Source organism: Nicotiana tabacum, chromosome 20, assembly GCF_000715075.1.
Source record: "Nicotiana tabacum cultivar K326 chromosome 20, ASM71507v2, whole genome shotgun sequence".
NCBI classification, from domain to species: Eukaryota; Viridiplantae; Streptophyta; class Magnoliopsida; order Solanales; family Solanaceae; genus Nicotiana; species Nicotiana tabacum.
The window spans coordinates 42501651-42528809 of NC_134099.1; the positions used below are offsets into that span (position 1 = coordinate 42501651).

Sequence of the window (27159 nt, forward strand, 5' to 3'; positions counted from 1 at the left end):
GAAATTCTCTTTCAAACTTGAAGAAGAAACCGTCGGAAAGTTTTAGAGAATATGCTATTAAGTGGCGCGAGCAGGCGTCGAGAGTAAAACCTCCCATGGACGAGATATAAATGGTCACTACTTTTCTCCAGGCTCAAGAGTCCGACTATTTCCAAAACATGATGTCAGCCATGGGAAAGCCTTTCGCAGAAGCGATTAAGATTGGGGAGATGGTGGAGAATGGTCTGAAAACGGGTAGAATTTTGAGTCAGGCAGCCATAAGGGCAACCTCCCAAGCCGTCCAAAGCGGGTCCGGAGGAATGGCAAGAGGAAAGAAAAAGGAAGAAATGGCCATGGCAGCATCAGAAGCAAGGGAATATCGTAATCCCAGGCCCCGTTTTCCAGAAAGGACCCCACAACACTACTACCCCCACCAAAATGTGGCATATGCTCCTCAACCCTACATGGTCATGAACACCCAGCCTTATGTCCATCTGCCGCAGCAAACCAATCGAGGCCAAGCTCCACCTCCCAGAAATCAACCTCCATACCACAACCATTATAACCCACAGCCTCCTCAAAATAACTTCCGCCCTCAGGAACTACCTAGAATGCGGACTTTCACACCCATCGGTGAACCATACTCTACTTTGTTCCCGAAGCTAGTCCAGTTGGGTTTCCTGCAGCTGGTCCCTCAGACAAGGCACAATTTGGCATCACCTTCTTACAAAGTCGGTGTTAGGTACGCATATCATTCAGGAGCAGAAGGGCACGATACAAACGACTGTTGGGCTTTGAGAAGGGTGGTCGAGAATTTAATAGAGCAGGGGAAAATAGTGCTAAGGGACGAGGAGGTCCCAAACGTGACTAACAATCCGTTGCCAACTCACAATAATGGGCCGCTGATTGGAATGATTTGCGAAGACAAAGAATTTGACCCTGCTTTGAAAGCTATAATCGCCATCGTCGACGCAGGGAAAAAGCCTGAAACAGCCCAGAAGCAAGAAAAAGGGAAAAGAAGGTCAGTACTGTGAAGTGAAAGCCCGAAAAGAAGGTGGAGAAAAAGACGGTGCATGTGAAGAATAGAGTTCTTTACATCTCACGAGGTCGAGCAGAGAAGCCGCAGAGCTTCGAGGTCAAAAGGGCAAAACCTATGTATGTACCAAAAGGGGCCTATGTGGTCCGGGGGACGATTCAACCACCTCGGCTGAATGAGCAAGTGGTTATCGGACGCGTTCCACAAAAGCCGATGACCAACCCATCCACAATGCTGTGGAACTATCAAAGAACGTTGGTTGCGTACAAAGGTAAAGAAGTCACAGGAGAACTTCCGGAAAATACTTTCATTGGAAAGTATTCGAACACTCAAGAGCTAAATAATGCCACATGGAGACGCTTCCCACCAAAGAAGCCTGTAAGCGTTGAAGAAGCGGAAGTTTTCTTCCAACAAATGAAAATGCCAGACTACGAAGTGGTAGATCAACTACGCAAGTGCCCCGAGCAAGTGTCCATGCTATCACTGCTGATGAGGTCAGCCGAGCACCAAAAGATCTTACTCAAGACCCTGAATGAAGCATACATACCAGTCGAAACCTCAGTCGAACAACTGGAATGGATGACGGAGAGGTCCTTCACCGTTAACCAGGTCTTTTTCAGCAAGAACGATTTACCCCCAGAGGGAGCGGCTCACAACAAAGCCTTGCATCTAACAGTTAAATGCGAAGACTACTACGTCAAACGGGTAATGTTGGATGGAGGTTCAGGTGTTGACATTTGTCCTCTCTCTACGTTATAGAGAATGGAAATTGGGACCGGAAGAATCCGCCCCAATAATGTTTACGTAAGGGCTTTTGACGGCGTCAAGAGAGACACCCTTGGGGAAATAGACTTGGTGTTGACCATAGGACCAGTGGAGTTTGAAATAACTTTCCAGGTGCTTGACATGGATACGTACTACAATTTTCTCCTCGGCAGACCTTGGATTCTTGCGGTAGGAGCTGTGCATTCCACTCTTCACCAAATGGTGAAGTTTGAGTACGAAGACCGGGAAATTGTGGTCCACGGAGAAGATGAGCAGTCTATTTATCGGGACCCATCCATCCCATATCTTGAACCAAGGGAAGGGAGCGAGCACACGGTCTATCAGGCTTTCGAAGTTGTGTTAGCAGAGCAGTACGAAGAGGGAAGACCTTGCCCCCAACCTTTCTTGTCTAACGCCTCGATCATGGTAGCTAAAGAGATGATCCGGCATGGATTCAGGCCAGGGAACGGGCTCGGACGAACATTGCAAGGAATAACGGAACCCATCACCTTGCCTTCCGCCAAGAAACTTTTTGGGATAGGTTTTCGACCCACTCCAGAAGATGAAGAATGGGCAAAGAAGAGGAAGAATGAGGGTTGGAAACTGCCTCGGCCACTACCGAATTTATATGAAACTTTCGTCGGACCAAGATACACTGAAGAAGAAGACGATGAGGTTTTCACGGCTGAGGAAATCGAGGAGATATGTGGGGCAATGAGAGAAATGCTCTACGAGGCTCACATGGTTCAACCAGGAGAAGGCACCAGCACCGCTGAGATGCTATATATGGGGCCAAACGCCAAACTTCAAAACTGAGAGGCCACGCCATTCCCTACTAGGCAGAAGTCCGGGTAGACCTGTCCTGCCACCTTTCCTGCATCACGAGTTATCTCCAGGATATAACTTGGATGTTTTCTTCCCTTCAATTGTTGTTTTGAATTCCTGAGTTGTAAACATTGTTGTCTTCCAAATTCCAAGAAAAAAATCATCATTGTTTTCTCATTCTTCCCTTTGTTCTGATTTTTGTTATTTTTTTTCTTTTCTTTCAGTTATATTAATGCGGCTTTAAGTATGACATGCTTGCGGACTTCACGCCCAGATCACAACGAGCTATTTAATTGTGAAATAATGAACCCAGAACCAGAATATGACGAAGAAGAGGCTTTTAGGGAAATAAACCGAGAATTGGAACACTTTGAGAATAAACCTAAGCCAAATCTGAATGACACCGAACCGGTTAATTTAGGAACTCCTGAAGAAATCCGAGAGACCAAAATAAGCATTCACACGGACGAGAAAATGCGAGACGCGATAATTCAACTCCTTTTTGAATTTAAAGATGTGTTTGCTTGGTCATACGATGACATGCCAGGACTAGGTGTTGATCTAGTGGTTCATAAATTGCCGATTCACCCTGATTGTCCTCCAGTTCAACAAAAGCAAAGAAAGTTCAAAACTGAGGACAGTGACAAAATTAAAGAGGAGATCACCAAGCAGCTGAAAACGGGAGTGATTCGGGTAGTCCAGTATACAACATGTTTGGCAAACGTAGTTCTAGTGCCGAAAAAAGATGGGAAGACTCGGGTATATGTGGATTATCGAGATCTGAATAGGGCGAGTCCCAAAGACAATTTTCCATTGCCCAACATCCACATCCTTGTTGATAATTGCACCAAACATGAGATACAATCTTTCGTAGATTGCTACACTGGGTATCATCAGGTATTGATGGATAAAGAAGACGCCGAGAAGACTGCCTTCACTACACCTTGGGGCACTTACTGTTATCGGGTTATGCCATTTGGTCTAAAGAATGCTGGGGCAACTTACATGAGGGTCATGACTGCCATTCTTCATGACATGATACATCAAGAAATAGAGGTATATGTGGGCGACGTGATAGTCAAGTCCAGGACGCAGGATAATCACATCCAAGACTTGAGGAAGTTCTTCGAGAGACTGAGGAAGTATGACTTGAAGCTGAACCCAGCCAAATGTGCTTTCGGAGTCCCATCGGGCAAGCTTTTGGGCTTCATAGTAAGCAGGAGAGGTATCGAATTAGATCCAACAAAGATAAAATCTATCAGAGATCTACCTCCCCCAAGAACGAAGAAAGACGTGATGAGTTTGTTGGGCAGGTTAAACTATATCAGTCGATTCATTGCCCAGTTGACGAGCACGTGTGAGCCCATATTTAAGCTATTGAGGAAAGACGCGGCGATCAAATGGACGGCTGAGTGTCAAGAAGCTTTTGACAAAGTCAAAGAATATCTTTCAAATCCCCCAGTTTTGGTCCCACCAGAGCCAGAGAGACCACTGTTCTTGTATCTGACAGTCTTGGAAAATTCTTTCGGTTGCGTCCTCGGGCAACATGACATAACCGGAAAGAAAGAACAAGCGATCTACTATTTGAGCAAGAAATTCACCGGCTACGAGGCCAAGTATAATCTGCTAGAAAGAACGTGTTGCGCTATGACGTGGGTTGCTCAAAAGCTGAGACATTATCTCCAAGCTCACACTACTTTCCTCATAAGCAGGCTGGATCCTTTGAAATATATATTTCAGAAACCAATGCCTACTGGAAGACTGGCCAAGTGGCAAATCTTGCTTACTGAATTCGACATAGTCTATGTCACCCGCACGGCAATGAAAGCCCAGGTGTTAGCCGATCATTTGGCCGAAAACCCGGTTGATGATGAATACCAACCATTGAGCACTTATTTTCCGGACGAAGAAATAAACACCGTAGAAGTGGTCTCGGAAAATGCCCATGTTTGGAAGATGTTCTTTGATGGGTCCGTAAACGCCAAAGGTGTAGGAATCGGGGCAATTTTGATTTCGCCCTCCGGTCAGCATTATCCTGCCACAGCTATACTGCGTTTCTTTTGCACGAACAATACAACTGAGTATGAAGCCTACATCATGGGCATGCATATGACGATCAATCAGGATGTCGAAGACTTACTGATTATGGGAGATTCTGACCTGATTATCCGGCAAGCCCAAGGTGAATGGGAAACTGGGGATGTCAAGCTTATCCCTTACCGACAGCACGTGGAGGATCTCGGCAAGCGTTTTAAATCAATAGAGTTCAGGTATATCCCGCGATGTCACAATGAACTAGTAGATGCACTTGCTACCTTGGCTTCGATGCTACCCTACCCAGGCAACGCCCATGTCGATCCCTTGGAAATCCAAATCAGGGAGAGACACGGTTATTATAACGTAATCGAGGCAGGATCACGTACACAGCCGTGGTACCATGATATCAAGAGGTTCTTGAAGACACAAGAATACCCCGAGCATGCGACTGGAGATCAAAAAAGAACCATTAGGCGGCATGCAAGTGGTTTCTTTTTGAGCAGCGAGTTGTTGTATAAGAGGACCCCGAACCTCAATCTACTAAGATGTGTTGACGTCGAGGAGGCGAAAAAGATCATGCACGAAGTGCACGCAGAAGTGTGCGGGCCTCACATGAACGGGTATGTTTTAGCAAAGAAAATCCTTCGAGCAGGTTATTACTGGATGACCATGGAAAAGGACTGCTTTAACTTCGTTCGGAAGTGTCATCAGTGTCAGGTTCACGGTGATTTGATTCATGCACCTCCCACGGAATTGCATACCATGTCGGCACCTTGGCCATTTGTTGCCTGGGGCATGGACGTCATTGGTCCGATCGAGCCGAAGGCCTCAAATGGACATAGATTTATACTGGTTGCTATCGACTACTTCACAAAATGGGTAGAGGCTGTCACTCTCAAGTCGGTCACTAAAAAAGCTGTAGTGGATTTTGTATATTCAAATCTTATCTGTCGTTTCGGTATTCCTGCAACTATCATCACAGATAACGCAGCGAACCTGAATAGTCACCTAATGGGAGATGTCTGCGAGCAGTTCAAAATAACGTATAGGAATTCCACTCCTTATCGACCCAAGGCCAATGGCGCTGTAGAAGCAGAAAACAAGAACATCAAGAAGATTTTGAGGAAGACGATCCAGAGTTCTCGACAATGTCATGAACAGTTACCGTTTGCATTGTTGGGATACCGCACTATGGTACGCACGTCAGTAGGGGCAACCCCTTATCTCTTGGTTTATGGGACCGAGGCTGTGATACCAGCAGAGGTATAAATTCTTTCGCTTCGAACCATTGTCGAAGCAGAAATCGAAGACAGCAAGTGGGTTAAGACTCGATTGGAGCAATTGACTTTGATTGACGAGAAACGAATGGCTGCGGTTTGTCACGGGCAGTTGTACCAACGAAGAATGGCTCGTGCTTACAATAAGAAAGTTCGACCCAGGAATTTCGAAGTGGGTCAATTGGTACTGAGGTGCATTTTGCCATATCACCAGGAAGCGAAAGGGAAATTTGCTCCAAACTGGAAAGGCCCATATATCATAAGGAAGATATTGCCGAGAGGAGCATTGTATCTAGGTGATATTGAAGGAAATGGTCCTGAAACAGCGGTGAATGCGGATGCAGTCAAAAGGTACTACGTCTGAGTTGTACTCTAGTGGTCCTGACACATTTGAAACGATGAAGGTTTTATTCCCACTACCCCAAACACTATGAACTCTCTTTACAAGCCCTTCGAGCCGGTAACGTTTCTTTGGTTACCAATCAAAAAAAAAAAGAGTTGTCTGAACTACGTCTGACTTGATTCCGAAAGGATACGTAGGCAGCCTCTCTCTGAGGTTCAGTCACACCAACAATAAAATCCCATTTACCCAGAAATTGATGCCGGGGCACACCAAACGATTTAGAAGTCGTAGTATCATCTACCTTTCTTTACCAAGCACAAGTCCTTCGGATCAATTACCAAAGGTAAGGGGAATCCAAGAAGTGTAACGAATGGAGGCCGGTACACTCTAAATTGAGAGAAATAAAATGAGAGAGTCTTGTCGGTGAAAACCTTCGGGCACCGTGAGGCGACGGGAGTAGAGAAACCAAAATGAGAGAGTTTGTTTGGTAAAAACTCGCAAAGAGTGCTATCAAGCGACAATAAGGAGGGAAATGAGAGAGGTCAACTAGCGAAAACCCGCAAAGGGCACTGTTGGCCGAAAGGATGATTCCACTTCAGGAAATCTTGGCAAAGTTCCACCGGTTCGGAAACATAGATCCATTCTGGGTCGCGAGGAAACACAAGTTCGTTGAAAGTCAGGCGTCTAGTCCAAAAAGCATGTCATGTCCATTTAAAGTCAGCATATTTCCCTCAGATAAGTCTTTCTTGTCCCCAAAAGCGACACTTCTTTTTGAAATTTGCTTTCCCCGTTCTTTGTTTTACTTTTCTTTAAATCCCTTTCATTTTTAACCCCAAGTTCCAGATATACTGGAAAGGATAGGTGGCAGGATTGGTTTCACCGAGCTCCGTTTCGCACGGGAAAATACCTCGTTTCAGTGGTACGTTTGTCCAAACCCGATAGATCACGATGTTGGCTGCATTCAAAGTAGAGCCACAAACACAAACAACAACAACAAAAAAAATATTAAAAAATAAAAAAAATAAAATCCCCCATAGGTTTTCCCTTTGTACAAATCCCCACAAAGCCTCCCTTTGTAAATATTCCCCAAAGAGTCTGCCCCAACAAATCCCCAGCAAGTCTGCCCCAACAAATTCCCAGCGAGTCTGCTTTGTCAAAAATCCCCACAGAGCCACCTTCGGACGAATCCCCACAAGGGTCTCGCCTTGTACAAATCCCCACAGATTACCACCAGTAAAAGTCCCAACTCAAAATCCCCAAACAGAATGGGATGGAAGAACCAAAGTCTTACAAGGGCAAATCGTCACAGAATCTGGAAATGCGAATCTGAGCAGTCTAAAAGGGTTTCGCCTTTGAGTCCAATCAATGGCAGAATTTCTCACCAGAAATGAGGACGCAACAAAACAACTGGAACAATCAAGGTCACCGAACCAACCGCCGTTTCCGAACTGACGATTGTTCTTTGTTTGAAAAGTTGAAGCAGGTATGATCCAAGACAACCGTGCAAGAAGCAGGTGTCGCCCAAAAAAGAAAAAGAAATACACGAGTGCAAGAAACAGTTTGGCAATAAGGAATCCATTCAAAAGGGAAGTTTCCACAGAATTCTCTTTTACATTTTCCTAAAAAAGAAAACTCAAAAAAAATGGGGGGTCAGTTAGTATCCCCAGCATTTTTCCATTTAGCCAGCATTAGGGCTCCAACCCTGAACTGAGCATTGTCTGTTAGCCAGCATTAGGGCTCCAACCCTGAACTGAGCTTTTTCCATTTAGCCAGCATTAGGGCCCCAACCCTGAATTGAGCATCTATCTGTTAGCCAGTATTAGGGCTCCAACCCTAAGCTGAGCTTTTTCCATTTAGCCAGCATTAGGGCTCCAACCCTGAACTGAGCATTTGTCTTTTAGCCAGCATTAGGGCTCCAACCCTGAACTGAGCTTTTTCCATTTAGCCAGCATTAGGGCTCCAACCCTGAACTGAGCATTGTCTGTTAGCCAGCATTAGGGCTCCAACCCTGAACTGAGCTTTTTCCATTTAGCCAGCATTAGGGCCCCAACCCTGAATTGAGCATCTATCTCTGTTAGCCAGCATTAGGGCTCCAACCCTGAACTGAGCTTTTTCCATTTAGCCAGCATTAGGGCTCCAACCCTGAACTGAGCATCTGTCTGTTAGCCAGCATTAGGGCTCCAACCCTGAACTGAGCTTTTTCCATTTAGCCAGCATTAGGGCCCCAACCCTGAACTGAGCATCTGTCTGTTAGCCAACATTAGGGCTCCAACCCTGAACTGAGCTTTTTCCATTTAGCCAGCATTAGGGCTCCAACCCTGAACTGAGCATCTGTCTGTTAGCCAGCATTAGGGCTCCAACCCCGAACTGAGCTTTTTCCATTTAGCCAGCATTAGGGCCCCAACCCTGAACTGAGCTTTTTCCATTTAGCCGGTATTAGGGCTCCAACCCTGAACTGAGCATTGTCGGTTAGCCAGCATTAGGGCTCCTAACCCTGAACTGAGCTTTTTCCATTTAGCCAGCATTAGGGCTCCAACCCTGAACTGAGCATTGTCTGTTAGCCAGCATTAGGGCTCCAACCCTGAACTGAGCTTTTTCCATTTAGCCAGCATTAGGGCTCCAACCCTGAACTGAGCATTGTCTGTTAGCCAGCATTAGGGCTCCAACCCTGAACTGAGCTTTTTCCATTTAGCCAGCATTAGGGCTCCAACCCTGAACTGAGCATTGTTCTGTTAGCCAGCATTAGGGCTCCAACCCTGAACTGAGCTTTTTCCATTTAGCCAGCATTAGGGCTCCAACCCTGAACTGAGCATCTGTCTGTTAGCCAGCATTAGGGCTCCAACCCTGAACTGAGCTTTTTCCATTTAGCCAGCATTAGGGCCCCAACCCTGAACTGAGCATCTGTCTGTTAGCCAGCATTAGTGCTCCAACCCTGAACTGAGCTTTTTCCACTTAGCCAGCATTAGGGCCCCAACCCTGAACTGAGCACTGTCTGTTAGCCAGCATTAGGGCTCCAACCCTGAACTGAGCTTTTTCCATTTGGCCAGCATTAGGGCTCTAACCCTGAACTGAGCATTGTCTGTTAGCCAGCATTAGGGCTCCAATCCTGAACTGAGCTTTTTCCATTTAGCCAGCATTAGGGCCCCAACCCTGAACTGAGCATCTGTCTATTAGCCAGCATTAGGGCTCCAACCCTAAACTGAGCTTTTTGCATTTAGCCAGCATTAGGGCCCCAACCCTGAACTGAGCATCTGTCTGTTAACCAGCATTAGGGCTCCAACCGTGAACTGAGCTTTTTCCATTTAGCCAGCATTAGGGCCCCAACCCTGAACTGAGCACTGTCTGTTAGCCGGCATTAGGGCTCCAACCCTGAACTGAGTTTTTTTCATTTAGCCAGCATTAGGGCTCCAACCCTGAACTGAGCATTGTCTGTTAGCCAGCATTAGGGCTCCAACCCTGAACTGAGCTTTTTCCATTTAGCCAGCATTAGGGCCCCAACCCTGAATTGAGCATCTATCTGTTAGCCAGTATTAGGGCTCCAACCCTAAGCTGAGCTTTTTCCATTTAGCCAGCATTAGGGCCCCAACACTGAACTGAGCATCTGTCTGTTAGCCAGCATTAGGGCTCCAACCCTGAACTGAGCTTTTTCCATTTAGCCAGCATTAGGGCTCCAACCCTGAACTGAGCATTTTTCTGTTAGCCAGCATTAGGGCTCCAGCCCTGAACTAAGCATTTTTTCTGTTAGCCAGCATTAGGGCTCCAATCCCTAAACTGAGCGTTTTACCTTATGGAAATAGTAGGGCTCCAATCCCGGAGTTGCATTTTGTAGACTGAAATTTTCCAATCCCTTCATCAATTTTATAAACGTCCTGGCAATTCACTCACGAGATTTTCCTAGTGAAACTGGGGCAGAAAATTTCGTTCGTCTGTTTTTCCCCGCAGGTCTGACCTCGAGGCGCATGGATCGAGACGACCTACGAAATGAGTCTCAACCTAGAATAAGAGAAGAGAAGAAAAGACAAAAGAAGATGTTCCGATATATTTGGAAAAACGAAGGGCGGATCGCTCCAAGATTTGATCAGGGTCCCGAGTTCTGCCAATCCCGTCTCACTCAATATCGCAGAAATAAATAGGTGCTTACAACTTGCAAGCATCAAGATTCGGATCGAGGTCTACAAGCAGAATCAGCTAAGACCCAAGATCAAGTTGCAAAAGAATCATAGATAGGAATCTTGTAACTAGCAGTTGACAAGCATAAGTAGTTAGTTCAGTTTCAATTTTTCTTTGGTTGTAATAAAGCGGTCAGTAAAGCAACAGTGGCAACAGCAACAATAGTACAACAAGCATTGCGATCCCATGGTAGTCCCAGCTACCAAAGTTTCCCGAACTACATTGACCTGATTCCTGTTTAGCCCAGGATATGTAGGAAATCTTTGAAGCGAAGATTCGGTCAAATCTTTCAAAAATGTGCTTCACACGGAGTGTTCCAATAGGCAAAAATCGCTCGTATCCGCTCACTTTATCTTTGCACGAAAACTCTTCATGTTTTCGAACAAAGAGGGGCAGCTGTGAGCACGTGATTTTTGTTTACGCGAAAATCACCCCAAAAGAAATCAAAATAATAACAAATAGTCTCGCCGTACAATTTTTGGAATTTATGTGACATTTTTTGGTAGTTATTTGTGTTTCTGTCCATTTTTATTTAGTCTTATCAAACAAAAAAATCAAAATATATATGTTGTGTGTAATTAAACCATCATTCCTTTATTAAAAAGAAAATCACAAAAAATATGCATCTTTTATTCTATTTTTTGCCATGGTGTGATTTTTACCTATTTAAATATGTTATTATGTGTGTGATAATTGTGTTAAGTACTAATTAATGGGTGTTTAATTTCATTTTAATAAGGTTTTGTGTTTTAAAAATTAGAAAATAAAAGAAAAAGGTGCAAATTGGTTTAAAATCGGATTGGGCCCGTTTTCTTTTTTCAATCTGAGGCCCAAAAGCAGCCGGTCCAAGCAGCCCATCTCCCAGGCCACCAAAACGACGTAGTTTGACACCAAAACTACGTCATTTCAAGGACAATCCATCTCGGCCATCAAACCAAACTGATCTAACGGTCCAGATCATTCACCCATAACCCTATTACCCGACCCGTTACCCGGACCAACCCTAACCCCAATACTAAACCAAACGACACCATTCGTTTAACCTTTGGATCCAGGCCGTTGATCTCGATTGATCTAACGGCCGAGATCAAATCATCCACCCCATATATAAACCTCCATCTCGTACCCCGCCCCCCTATCCAAGCACCCCTCCCTCGTCTTCATCTCCTTCACCTAACCCAAACCCCCACGGAACCCTAGAGCCGCCCCCCTTTTCCCTTACCATAAACCCGGCGGCATGGACACCGGTGACCCCCACCTTAACACGCTAGGACCACCTCAACCCCCTGAACACAGATCCACTAACCATAGGTCTCGAATCCTCCCCCACCATCTCGAATCTTTCTTTGAAGATTCGAGCCGGACCTTGACCTACACCAAACCACCCCAGATTCACACTAGACAATCCCCTGACCTCCCTCGTGACCAAACCAAGCTTGGTTTGGTTTGAATCTACCCACAAATCCCAAAAACCCAAATCTGAAGAATCGAACCCTAGAACACAAGAATTTGTGGAGTCTGTTGGATTAAAACGAAAGTTTGGGGTCTAGTAGATCCTAATCGAAGTGTTCTCATTCGAGAACACCTCGGTTAGGGTTTGTCCGGCCTCAAATGGGTAATCAAGCTCGGGCCTGGGTCATCTGTATTTAAGCTTTTCAGGTTTGTTCATTTTTTCCCTTTTGTTGTCTATTTTAGTTTAGATTAGTTTATCAGCCTGTTTATTTAGTTTGTTCGTTTATGTTGGGATTTCTGTGGTCAGTTTGTGCTCCATCTTCGTAAAATCTTTTATTTGGTCGATTGTTTATTCTGTTGTGTTGAATCCGTGTAGTAGTATACATATTTCAATTCAATTGATATCGTCGAACCAATAATGCCTGTTGTTTTCCCCTGTATCGTGCAAAATTGTCAAGAATAGTCTATGCCCTATTTATGTTTGTTTGGTCGATTGTTTGTTCTATGTTATAATTAGTATAGTCGAGTCGATATACGTCGTCAATTAGTTTCAGTTGGAATGATCGCAATTCGACTCATGCTATTTTTGAATTACTGAAGCATTGTGAATCAACTTAGTCTGTTCATTGTCACTGTGTATCAATTTGAATCAGAAACATCTAAGGGTGGGGTTATAGTTGCAGTTCAGACTTTGGTTTAAATTGGTGGCATGTGTATTCTTGGGTAGCATGTGCACTATGGTTCTTTAATAATTAGAGCAAATGGGACAGCACGTGCTGTGAGGACATCTTCAAGCTGCCCATACCCTTGTTTTAGTTTAATAAGATAATAAAAGGGCTGTCAGGGAATCTCATGGGGGGTTCTACTTTTAAAAGTTTGAGTGGAAAAACAGCAGAAAAAGAGGGAGTCTGTATGGTTTTACAGGTTGTGACTGGTCTGGGAAAAGTTATAAATAGGGGGGATTTCCATTAGAAGGAGGAGAACAAATAGAAAATGGGGAGACATATACACATACAGATACACACATACAAAAGAGAGAAGGAGGAGGAAAGAAAACAATTTCTGAATTTAAAAGATTCAATCAGGCAATAGAAAGGGCAGGGTTTTAGTTCTGAAACTCAGCAAAAGAAGTCCTGAAAATTAGAAAGAGATAGTTCTGAAAAATCAAAGAGAATTCAGAAATCAGGGGGAGATAGACAGGCATATACAGAGATACACATTGAGAGGGGCATATATACAGGAGACAGATAAAGAAAACAGACAGATAGATAGAGGAGGAGAGATAGAAAATAGACAGACAAAAATTAGAAACTGTTCTTCCATTGTTGTCTTGATTTCACTTGTTTCGACCTGTTTGATCAACACTGATTTTTCCCAAGTCCCAACTGAGTTTACTGGTTGTTTGTTTCCTTGGTTGTTTCTGGATTTGGCCTATCTGGGGTTTTTGATTCTACTCCACTGTTCGTTGCTGCCATTTTGCTACTGCTTTCCATCGGATATAGTTGTATCCTTGCACTGGATTTGTTCTGCTGTTATTTGTTGCTACTGCTACTACTCGTTGCTTTTATTTGTGGTCACTGCTGCCATCTTAGTTGTTGCTGACTTTCTACTTCCATTTTCTTCTTTGCATTTCAGCATCTAGGTACACATTTTCGAATCTCACATTGATGTAACAATAACAATGAGTTGAAATGAAAGACGCGAAGAACTTTTAGTCATTCGGTGCTGCACTTATAGTCTTATAAAGTGTTAGTAAATTTGTGCAAGCCTTTAGATTGTAACTTGATAGGAGGATACAACAGTTAGTTTTATATTTAATTAACAACTTGGTTTGTTTAATTATCTTGATTTACAATGGTTTTCTTGTTTAGTTGTGCGTATGATGTAATTATGTAACTCGTGGAATGCACGAGTAATTGGTACACCAATAACTAGACTTCATTTTTAGTTATATTCTGTATGTATAAGATGGATTGCTATTAACTTGGACAGACACAATATAGCTTTAAACCATTTAATTTAACTCCGTCACGTCCGAATTCCATTAGGCAGTTTCGAATTCAACTAGTAGCATCTTCTAATAAGTAGCCGATTTCATTAATCGAGCCCAAATAAGTTAGTTTAAATTCGAATTTGAAGAACATTTAGTGTAAGTGTAGTATTTGTTATTAATCTTGTTTGCAATCTCCTTTAGCAAATTAAATGCATAATCACTCGTTGAGATAAGGCATGAGATAATTCCCACCTCATAAACAACCTTATCAGATAATTAAACAAGAATCCGGAATCGGCCAAGCATGCAATTTACTTAGAATGTAATTTCTTTCTCCATTCATTAGAGACGAACATAATAAAGATGTAATCATTGTAGGTTTACCTTCTTCACAAAATGAGACGAGCCTCGCCAAATAAGAGACACAAACTGCGGGGCCCTCATAAGTGTATATATATTAAATACTTAGAATTTGGGATGGACTGTTTAGTGAATTTCACTGCCTTCCCCAAAGATAATAACGCGTTAGACTCTTTAGGCGCGACTTAATTAAATTACATTCTTAAATTCGGGTGCGCATTTTATGTGACCCTAATTAAAATCTCAACGGAGTCGGAATGTATTAACAATTACGGGTGCATTGATTGTGACGTGGTTCGAGATGCATTTTCATGACGTTGCAATTCTATAAAAATAAATGATAATAATAAAAGCGGTTTTAAATTCAATAAAAGCACATAAGTCACAACATGTATTTAAATCAGATACTTAGCCATTATAACAATTTAAGCGACTGTGCTAGAACCACGGGATTCGAGGGTGCCTAACACCTTCCCTCGGGTCAGCAGAATTCCTTACTTAGAATTTCTGGTTCGCAAACTTCATTTGGAAAAGTCGAAAATTTCCTCGATTTGGGATTCAAGATAAACTGGTGACTTAGGACACCAAAAACCAAACCTTTCCCAACTGGCGACTCTGAATTAAATAAATAATCTCATTTCGAATATTGTCACTTAAATTGGAAAAACTCCCCTCGCGCATTTAATCCTTCGGGGCGGGCGCGCAAAAAGGAGGTGTGACACGCCTAAGTTCCAAATTACGATATAGATCTACTGGGACCGTTAAAATACTGATCCGGGTTCGTTTATACAAAATGTTGACTATAGTCAACTCGAATTATTTTTAAGGCAAAAATTTATACTTTCTTCAATCATTCACATAAAGTCTTTTGGAATAAGACACAGACCGCGCACCAAATTGAGAGATAATCGAGGTTTCGAAACACTGAAATAAAGGTTAAAATTCAAAATAACATATCGATCATCACATCATTTGTATCTTTTCCCTTTATTTTTACTTTGTAATGTTTCAAAATAGTTGGACGTGATATTTTGATTCATTATTCAAAAAAAATAAATTAAAATCCCATTTTACCACTATATACTATTACAATTTACTATATGATTCACTGTTCAAGACGTACGACTTTTAGACCCCAAGCTTTAGTGTCATAGAAAATGTGAAACGAGTTTAAATTTTAACGGTACTTTATCCCCCAATAAAATGGTACCATTATTATTGAGGAGTGGATACAGGTTTTTAAAATATTTTAAGATAAATTTACAAATCATAATATCTTTTTTGTAGTTCCTAATTATGTAATGTTTTCAAAGAATCAACTAGTACATCAATTTGGAATAAACACAAACAATTAATCCGTCAAATCTCATATATACGTTATCGTTATTGGGATTTGAGAAGTTTTGATGTAGCATTATATGATTAGTCAAATACAATAATCATACATGCATGGGATCACACAACATGGGAAAGCTGTATTTTATATTAAACAAATGCGCTCGTGCCTACGCGTGCCCACGTCTCAGTTATGACCTTCTAACCATGTGATTTTCCCTACCAAAACTCAGCAAACAAACCAATTTAGTTTCACTCGTTTATTTCATGCTGCATTGTTTACTACTATATATAGTAGTTCTATGTTTGAAAGTTTAATTCAAACTTGTTAAAGACTAGCTAGAAAACACGGTTGATTAGATAAATTTCAAGATCCATGTCATCGTCGTTACTCGTTACTGTGGTAGTAGTTACAAATTCCTTCAGAACAATGTCCAAAAGGAACTGTGAATGCATGTATGTAGATGGATGTACAATTAAACAACATCGACGTATTAACGGCAGTTGCGGAGGAAAGACTTTTGCTAAGGGGCTTCAAAAAAGGAACAAGTTAAAAAATTTAATGAGATTGTTTTTAATATTTTGTTTATCGTTAGACATGTTATTATCATTTTTGGACCAAAACTCTTAACTTAGTATGATATATACTATCCGCTTATTTTTTCTGATAGACCTTATATCATTAAGAGTTTATGTACATTATTGTTATGTAGTTTTTTTTTTATACTTATCAACTTATTATGGGTGACTTTATTCTCACGGTCAATTGACAACTATCTCTCATGGTTTGCAGGTCAAGAAAATGGCTGAGGAATCATATGAAAACGCCACTAATGGAGGAGCAAAGAAAGAGTTTAACCCGGATGAGAGGATCCGCTCCGGATTCGCTTACTTCAAGACTGAGAAATATGAGTAAGTTATTACTCTGCCGTAAAAGGCATAAAAAGATTGTCCGAATCTTCGGTTTTGAGAGGGGAAAGGAAGTCATTGTAACAGCATTATATATGTTCCAGATGTTCAGGTTTTTATGATAATAGAAATACAAAAGTAAAGATCTGAAATGTGGTTTAGATTCTTTTTTTTTTTCCCGAAAAAAAAAAACAATATTCTTCTTATTTGAACAGTTTCTTCTAGTCTTTTGTGTAATCTTTTTTTGCCAAAACTAACCTTGTAAATTCAGCATTTCTAACCTTTCAACTTGCATTTTCTTTTTGCAGCAAAGATCCCGAGTTCTACGATGAGCTCGCAAAAGATCAAAGCCCAAAGGTAAATAATAATCTATACTATATTAAAAGTATGAATACCCTTAATAAAATGTTGTTCGTCTTTTTACCTTTTAAAAATAAATTTAGTATTTGAAAAAATTATAATTTCAGTTACTTTCCTAATATTTAGGAATTTAAAATCATTTAAATTTTTTTATTCAATCTTTCCTTATTGAATTAGGTCCTAATATTTAGAATTTAAAATTCAATTGAGATTTTACCTCAAATAAGAAAAGGATCCCTTTTAAAAATAAATAGTACTATTTCATATTATTTTACAACTCTGACAGATCTAATATAATACCTTTATATAGTACGAATGAAATATATAAACAGAAATATAATAGGCAAACCGATTTGATTTTATCAAAGTAGGACTTAATTTGTAGAGGTTTTGAGTTTTGACTCTATTAAATTTGGGTCACGACGCATATAAATTAACCTTTCGAAAGTTCCACAGTGCCATTTTCTTGAAATCTCTCAAGATTCAAACAGAGAGAAGTGAAATGTTATCCCCTCAGATTATAACAATTTTTACACCAATAAAGTATTCTTTAATTTTATTGTAGTATTTTATAACGTTTTATGAATATCCTGAGTTTCTTCGTTATACAAACTGAGAAGTTGACAACCCTCGTATATATGAGCCCAAGCTGTGACGACCCAAAGGGTCATTACCTGTTTTCTTACCCATTATGTGCTTTCGAGGCCTTGAAAACCTCATCTAGAGTCGCTTCAATTTGCGTGCGCAGTCCGGGCGCGTAGCCGTAAAGCTTAAATATGAAATTCTGTGAAAAATGTTAAGTCTTGACTTTAAAATGAATAAATTTGATTTCGGTCAACATTTTGGGTAAACGGACCTGGACCCGTAATTTAACTGTCCCGGAGGGTCCGTAGGAAAACATGGGACTTGGGCGTATGCCCGGAATCGGAATCCGAGGTCCCTAGCCCGAGAAATGAATTTTCAAGTGAAATTATTTAAGGAAATTCGAAGTGAAAACTGATTAGAAAGCAATGGTATCGGGCCCATATTTTGGTTTTGGCACCCGGTACAGGTCTTGTATATGACTTGAGTCATTCCTGTGAAATTTGGTTAAAAACGGACGTCGTTTGACGTGATCCGGACCTTAATTGAGAAATTTGATGTTTAAAAGAGTTTTGAGAAATTTTATTGATCTCGAGGTTTAATTCGATGCTCGTGATATTATTTTGGTCATTTGAGTACACAAATATGTCCGTAGGATATTTTTGAGGTTGTGTGTATACTTGGGTTGGAGTTTCAAGGGCTCAGGTGAGTTTCGAGTGGGCTCCGGAATGCCTTAGTCTTAGAAAGTCAGATGTTGCAGGTTCAGGAAGTTGCGGTCTCTGAACTCTCTAGTGCGGTCCGCGAGAAATCGCGTGTGACCGCGGAGGGGCCAGCGCGGTTGCGGTCACCTTTGTGCGGTCCGCGGTGGAGGCTGTGCGGCCGCAGTCGCCTTTGTGCGGTCCGCCTAGGGTGCTAAACTGCAGGTCTTCAGGGAGAGGCCAGCGCGACCGTGGTCGCCTTTGTGCGGTCCGCGGTGGAGGCTGTGCGGCCGCGGTCCATTTGATGAGGTCCGCACTGGGGGTTTGAGAGGGGTATAAATAAACGAGAATTTCAGTTATTTTTCACTTTTCAAAACCCAAAACATAAGAGGCGATTTTTCAAACAACCTTTCTTCTCCAAAACGTTGGTAAGTGATTTCTAACTCATTTTCTTCACTCCTTAATATCTTTTAACATGATTTCAATTTCAAATCAAAGATTTTCATGGGGGAAATTGGGTGTTTTGGGTAGAACCTAGGTTTTCTAAAATTGGGGATTTGGACCTCAATTTGAGGTCCGATTTCAAAATAAATTATGTATTTGGATTCGTGGGAGAATGGGTAATCGGGTTTTGGGCCGAACCTCGGGTTTCGACCACGTGGGCCCGGGGGTGCCTTTTGACTTTTGGGTAAAACTTTAGAAAACTCATTTTCATGCATTGGGGTTGATTCATTTAGCACCTATTGATGTAATTAAGTAACTTGTGACTAGATTCGAGTGGATTTGTGGTGGAATCAAGGGGTAATGCTATAGTTGAGACTTGAGTGGTGATCAAGGCATCGAGGTAAGTGTTGGTCCAACCCTAGCTTGAGGGATTAGGAGTTGAGTCATACTTGCTTCTTGTTTCTTGTTGAGTACGACGTATAGGCATAGTGACGAGTATTTATATGTTGGTGTCTAGCATAACCGTGAGTCTTAAATTGGAAGTTATTGTGTTCTTGAATGACACTTGGGTGCTTTACTTAATGATCTTCTATGATTAGGCATTCTCAATAATTGAACTGAGTACAAGTTGAGTTGAGGTTGGTTATAGCTGATTCTCCCTTGCTGGGATGACTAATTCAATATTGTTGTTCCCTTGCTGGACAAATTATAACATTGTTGTGTTCCCTTGCCGGGAAGTTATTTTATTATTTATATTCCCTTGCCGGAATTTCTTGTGATTGTGTGATGAAATGTAAAAGGGAGCGGGTGGTACGCCTACCACAAGATATAATGAAATAGGAGCGGGTGGTACGCCTACCACAAGATATAATAAAATGGGAGCCGGTGGTACGCCTACCACAAGATATAATGAAATGGGAGCGGGTGGTACGCCTACCACGAGATATAATGAAATGGAAGCGGGTGGTACGCCTACCACAAGATATACTGAAATGGGAGCAGGTGGTATGCCTACCACAAGATATGAGAAATGGGATCGGGTTGCACGCCTGCAACAAGATGAAAGTGAAATTTGCCTTATTTCCCTTTGGTATTCTGTTTTATTTGCTACCCCCGGAGCATGTTTCCCCTTTCCCAACTTTGATTGCTTATTACCTGTTTACTTTTCCGCCATATAGTATATAACTGCACAGGTTTAACTGGAGTCTGGTCCTAGCCTCGTCACTACCTCGCCGGGGTTAGGCCAGACACTTACCAGCACATGGAGTCGGTTGTGCTAATACTACACTCTGTGCTCTTTTGCACAGATCCAGGTCTTGGACAACAGCAGTAGCGCGGGAGCCAGATTTCAGTCCAGTGAGACACCGAGGTAGCCTTGCAAGCGTCCGCAGGCCCGGCGTCTCCTCTATCTTTATTTCAGTCTGTTATTTCATGTATTCGAGACAAACAATTTATATTTTTCTTTCAAACGGTTGTATTTAGTACTCTTAGAAGTTCGTAAGTAATGTGACATCAGTTCTTGGGTAGAGGCATATGTTGATTTTCGTATTATTATTTAGTTTCTTTAATTTAAGTCTTCCGTACATTTATTAAATTCCGTTGTTTTCATGTTATCACTGATAATTGTTAAAAGAAGTGATTTGTTAATGAAGTAAGCTGTTAAGGATTGACTTGCCTAACTCACATTAGTAGGTGCCATTACGACTCCCAAAGGTGGGAAATCCGGGTCGTGACACAAGCTAAGTCACGTCTATGTTCATTTCTTATAAACGAGGTAAGACTATATTGAGTTCAACTTTAAAGAGCAAAGGTGTCACTTATTTAAGACAATATTGATATATACTGTAGTTTAGTCTCTGTATATGAACTGATTTTTTTTCCCTCAATATATTGACCATGATTGAGGATTTTTATGTGGAAGTTTTTTTCCTTATTGAGTTAGCTATATAGAATTAATATTCATTTTCAAAACTCATATTATTATTTATTTATTTTGTTTTTATTCATTTAGATAAGATCCACGCATAAGCAAATACTATTGACTACTAGTAGTAAATAGTTACACAGCAGTAGTTGAGAGTTTATAATTTATTAATCATGCACTTGGTTGATGGGGTAATTTTCACAGATCTTATGTGTATTAAAGTATGAGTATCGTTTTAGGATAGAACAATTTAACTTATATACATCAATAATGAAAAAATAATTATATGGATTGTAGCTGATTTTCTGTTTTAAGCTTATTTTCCAAGTAACTAATTTCACTTCTTCTAATTATCCTTTGGTTGACCTCACAATAACAAATATAAAATTCTTAGTAAAAATCTTGTCCCCGTTTCTCAACATATTTAGGCAATTAATAAATGCTTATAATTTCTCAATAAAAAAATATGCAGTTTTTGGTATTCGCCTGCTCCGACTCCAGAGTGTGCCCATCCCACATACTTAACTTCCAATCAGGGGAGGCTTTTCTGGTTCGTAATATAGCCAACATGGTCCCTCCTTATGACCATGTAAATTATATTATCGTCTCGGTCAATTTTATATCAATATATGCCTGTGCTAATTAGTAGTCAAAAAATTTGACGGACGTTACTATTTATTTTCTTCTGCCTTGTGTGGAACAAGAAAATTACAACTTAAATTATATTCTTTGTAATATTTCCGAATATTATACGAGTACAGATTAAATATTCTGGAGCTGGGGCATCTATTGAATATGAAATTGTCCACTTCAAGGTTAGTCTTTTTAACACTTATGGCGTCGTTAATTCCGATATTATACGAGTACAGATAACACTTGCTTTCATTGTTTATACATAATCGATAATACTTGCTTTCGGTATTTGTACAAAATTAAATACATGACATGTTCTATTTATATAATGTTTTATCGTACAATCATAATTAAGCTAAAAAACAATTCTACTAATACTTTAAATATTTGTATAACAATGCTTCAATTAATAATACTATCATTCATATTAAGAAATAAAAATGAATATCAAATCACAAACCATAAAGATAAATTTTAACCTCCTATTTCTTTGATATCGAGTACTTGATTGGCTTTTGTTTAAGAAAGCTATTTTAATATTTACTGACACAGATAAACTTAAGTATTTTATCCCGTGCTTGATAGAAATAAAAAATATATTACATTACATTTGTTCATAATTTCATGCTTCACTAATTAGAGATTTCTTTCCACACTTATTTTAATTTAAAAACCTTTTAAATTGCCTGCATTTTTCTTTTTCTTCCTATCTATTTCTAGTTGTAAATAAAAATTAAACTTGCATTATAGGTGGAGAATATTTTGGTGATGGGGCACAGCTGCTGTGGAGGTATAAAAGGACTCATGTCTATCCCTGATGGTCCATAGACAGCTTGGTTCTTCCTTAGAAGAATTGTCCTAAATAGTCGCTCTGCTTAAATTAAAAATAATTAGCGATTATGTAATATATATATATATATATATATATAATCGTATATAACCAATATATAATTTATATATACCTATAAAGAAAAGTAAAAAATGAATCATCCTGACTATTTGTGTAAATTCATTTCTCTTTTTTTGATTCCTGATAATGATTGAGAGTTAAACTGGACTTATTAACATATGCCACGTCTTAAACTTTTATTATGTTGGTCGCAGTGATCGAAGAATGGGTCAAAATCTCGATATCAAAGGCAAAGGTAAAGAGAGAACATGGCGACAAGGATTTCACTGAACAATGTACAATATTGGAGAAGGTAATTAAAGTAGTAAACTAATTCAACTAGCTATGCTATCTTTTAGTTCAATAATTGAAACTTTACAACTTCAGATACTTAAGAAAAGATATATATTAAGTTAAATATTTGTGTGACATTGAGCAGGAGGCAGTAAATGAATCACTAGCCAACTTACTGACATATCCATTTGTGAGGGAAGCTGTGATGAACAAAAGCCTTGCTCTGAAAGGTGGACACTACGATTTTGTGAATGGTTCTTTTGAGCTCTGGGATCTTGATGAGTTCAACATTAGCCATTCCGGTTCACTCTAGTTCTTGCAAAACTGACACTTTTCATGGAACCTACTGTCCACTATTGTTTCAAGTTTCTCTTCCATTTGTATTTTGATGTAATTGTATTATGGAACCACGTTTGTCACCAATCCTCCCAGACCCCATTTTCGGGAATGCACTAAATATGTTATTGTTGTTGTCGTTTGTTGTTGTTGTTGTTGTTGTTGTTGTTGTTTGTCACCAAAATAAAATTTTCTTGGCTCTTTAGGCCTTTTGGGCTTATTCTATGGTTTTTCTTGGACTGACACTCATTTCACAATTTTTACTTTGAGATTATTTTTGTCATGATTCGGAGTTTTCATCGTCGGGACCGTGATGACGCCTAACATTTCACTTGCTAGGCAAGCCAATATTAGAGATCATTAAGCCAATCCTTATACTTTTCAGTTATTAACAACAATTAAACCATAACAAGTTAAAAATAGTGCGAAAACACATAACAATCTTAATATTTATACACAACTACCCTGAATCTGGAATCACAATCCACGAACATCTAAGATTTAACTATAAGTAATTTGTCTGAAGGAAATACAATTGTTTTCGATGCAAAAGAAACAGTAAAGAGAATGTATAGAAAGGGACGCCAGGGCCTGCGAACGCCAACAGGACTACCTTGGGTCTCCAATCAGATGACGTTAGCAGCTAACTCAGGATCAACTCGGTCCAGTACCAAAATCTGCACAGAAAGTATAGAGTGCAGTATTAGTACAACCGACCCTATGTACTAGTAAGTGTCGAGACTAACCTTGGTGAAGTAGTGACGAGGCTAAGATAAGACACCAGCAAATAAATCTGTGCAGTATAACAATATATATACCAATAACAGTTATAAAAGAAACAAGACACGTGATATTGGGAAGGGGACATGCTGAGGGGATCACAAGATAAAGGATCACAATAGAATTAAGGACTTTGATCAACCGATATAATTAGAACAGATAAGGACAAGTAACCATAGCAAAAGAAAGTACACGACATCACCCTTCGTGCTTTTACTCTCAACCTCACCATATGAATCAAATAAAAATGGCATGACATCACCCTTCATGCATTAACTCTCTCATAACATGGCACAACATCACCCTTTGTGCTTAACACTCACAACAAGGCACAACATCACCCTTTATGCATTAACATTCACAAAATATGGCGCGGCATCACCCTTTGTGCATAAACACTCTCACTCACCAAAACTAGGAACAATGACAACATGGAGATAAAAATATCAAGAAAAAGTCTTGCTTCAATATTTGGTTTCACAATATCAACCTCAACTTTGAATCTATACTCAATCAATACCAAAATCCGTAAATATGATAAGAATGATCAACATAACAATAAACTAGTCTAAGCATGAGTAATATGAACACAAAAAGCTACAATTTCATGAATAAGACTCACTCGCTATGACTCGACAATAATGCATGGGTACTCGTCACCTCACTTATACGTTATACTCAACATTCAAACACGTAGCAAAGAGGCAAATAAGATCTAATCCCTCAAGCCAAGGTTAACCACGACACTAACCTCACTCCTATGGCCAAACTCAAAGCTCAACCACAGTTTTTCCCCTCAAACAAGCCTCTAGACCAATAGAATCTAATAAATTACCAACTAAACGATTCAATTTAAGCCTTAGGAACTACCCACGATTGCAAAGGATTCAAATTAAGCCATTTTGAAAAAGTCAAAACAAGGTCAACACTTGGGCCCGCTTGGTCCAAACCTGAAATTCGGACCAAAATTTGATTACCCATTCACCCCCGCGCCCAGATATATAATTGATTTTGGTCAATTTGAAATGCGAGAAAGGTATCGTAAATGCGAACCTGTCACATTTATGCTGCCTTCGCACATGCGAACATATTGTTCGCAAATGCGAACATATTGTTCGCAAATGCGATACTGGAGGATCACAAATTCGACCTCCTTCTTCGCAAATGCGAATATGCTTTCCCCCAGACCAACTTCGCAAATGCGGGTTTTCTTCGCAAATGCGAGGCAGATCTCACAAATGTAAGACCTGCAGATCTGATGCGCACCAACTATGATTTCTACGTTTATTTCACTCTGTAGCCCATCCGAAACTCACCTGAGCCCTTGAGGCTCCAAACCAAACATGCACACAAGTCTTAAAACATCATACGAACTTGCTCTTGTGATCAAATCACCAAATAACACCTAGAACTACCAATTTAGCACCAAATCAAATGAATTTTTCCTGAAAATTTTGAAACTTCTAATTTCTCAACCGGACGTCCGAATCACGTCAGACCAATTCCGTTTCTCACAAAATTTCACAAACAAGTCATAAATATTATATTAGACCGGTATCGGATTCCGAAATCAAAATATGGACCTAGTATCAACAAGGCCAAACATCAATCAATTCATAAAAACCATTAGATTTTCAGACTTTTAATTTTCAATAAAAATTCATAACTCAAGCTCGGGACCTCCAAATTTGATTCCGGGAATAATCCTTACCCCGTATATTAATACGGATCCATCGGGACAATCAAAACACGAATGCGGGTCTGTTTAATCAAAACATTGACCGAAATCAACTAAAATTAACTTTTAAGCCAAAAATTCTTGTTTTTATCAGTTTTTAGCATATAAGCCTTCCGGGTCAATATCCGGACTCCGCACATAAATTGAGAAGGGTAGAATGAGTTTCTAAAGGCTTCGAAACATAGAGTTTGGTTCTAAATCACAAGATGACCTATCGAGTCATCACAATTTTTGTATATATATACATAATCAGAACAATATTTAATCGGTTTAATTAGGTTTTCCTATTTATAAAAGTAGCTAATGTTTCTTATAATATATATACAAATTCTTTTAAAAACTATAATCTATATACAACTTGAGTATAACTTTTTATTGTTCATAATTTGGACAAATGCTATGTAACAACCCGACCGGTCGTTTTGAGCTTTTGCACTGCGCTCGCTAGTTCTCGGGCATAACTAGCCCCTTGTGATGTATTATGACTTATGTAAATCATCGGTTTTGGTTTTCAATGTAATCAGAATAAATTTAGAAGAACAGTTCTCAAAGTGAAGCTTAAATATTTGAAAGGTTTGACCAAGTTTTGACTTGTTAGCATATGATCTCGGATTGGAATTTTTTATGATTTGTTTAGCTTCTTTAGGTGATTTGAGACTTAGGAGCATGATCAGAATGTATTTTGGAGGTCTGTTGAAGGTTTAGGCTTGAATTGGCGAAATTGGAATTTTGGCATTTTCTGGTTGGTAGGTGAGACTTTGATATAGGGGTCGGAACGGAATTCCAAAAGTTGGAGTAGGTACGTTGTGTCATTTGTGATGTGCGTGCAAAATTTCAAGTCATTCGGACGAGGTTTGGTAGACTTTTTGATCGAAAGCAGAATTTGGAAGTTCCTGGAATTCATAGACTTGAATCCGATGTGATTTTGGTGTTTTGATGTTGTTTTGAGCATCACGAAGGTTGGAACAAGTTTGAATGAGGTTATGGGATATGTTGGCATGTTTGGTTTAGGTCCCGAGGGTCTCGAGTGTGTCTCAGGTGGTTAAACGGATCATTTCATGTTGATGGAAATTGCAGAGATACTGTTGTTGGTGTTGCAAGTTTTTGACCTTCGCATTTGCGATGCATGTCCCGCATTCGCGAAGGGTTAAGGTGTGAGACAGTGGAGTGTCGCGCCCCATTTTTTCCATCCTTGCGGAGGGAGGTCCGGGTTTCAACATTCATGGGGGTGCAATGACTCATTTCCTTTTGGGAATTGGGTATTTGAAGAGTCTCTAGCTAACAGATTATGGTGCGTTAGGGCACCTAGAGCAATTAACTCTTGGGTTGGTTTGCATTACCAGAGATTAGGGTAAGGGCTCGAAATAACCTCGAGGAGAAGGTGTTAGGCACCCCTCGGTCCAAAACTGTAGGTCCCGACCGAACTTATATTTACAAATTAGTCCATATAAACAAGTAAGTTGTAAAGCTTATTGAACAAGTCAAGTAATGAAGTAAAGGTTTGAACAAATTATAAAAACGAAGTTTTAAATAAGGAGAGGATTTGGGGTAAGAAGGGGTCCTAGGTTGTTTATCCAATAGGATCACCTCACGCAATGTCCGGTAAACACTCCTCAATGAGGGGCTACACGTGACATTAACGCGTAGTCATCATATCCCATGTCTACCCTTCCCATCCTCTTATTGGTCATGCAAAGCGAGTATTTAATCATTGATTCCTATTGCGTGTTGCTACCCGTCCCTACTTAATAGTCTCAGAGGGAGTTGGGACCTCCACCTATAGGTAGTTCTAGATGTAACCCTAAGGTTTTAAAGGCAAAACTCTAAGGCGACAGTCAAAAAGCATCTAAGACTTTCATATAATGAGAGCAAGTAAAAGGCTCATAGTTTCCTCCGCAAACAAGCAAGCATGCAACACGACTCAACCACAAGTAAGGTCTTTAGTAATCAAAGTCCTAAAGCAGGATTTCTAAGTGATTATGTAGAAATAAACCACTTTC

General features: G+C 40.2%; 1 protein-coding gene across 1 annotated transcript; it reads left to right on the top strand.

Annotated features, from left to right (window-relative positions):
* The first annotated feature begins 15907 nt into the window (after window positions 1–15907).
* Window positions 15908–22618, top strand: LOC107763304 (carbonic anhydrase 2-like). The gene is made up of 7 exons (XM_016581783.2): window positions 15908–16484; window positions 16790–16838; window positions 20962–21078; window positions 21251–21304; window positions 21873–21942; window positions 22227–22324; window positions 22451–22618. The coding sequence occupies exons 1-7, from the start codon at window positions 16375–16377 to the stop codon at window positions 22616–22618; spliced, it is 666 nt and encodes a 221-aa protein (XP_016437269.2). The 5' UTR covers window positions 15908–16374.
* Window positions 22619–27159: the final 4541 nt, after the last annotated feature.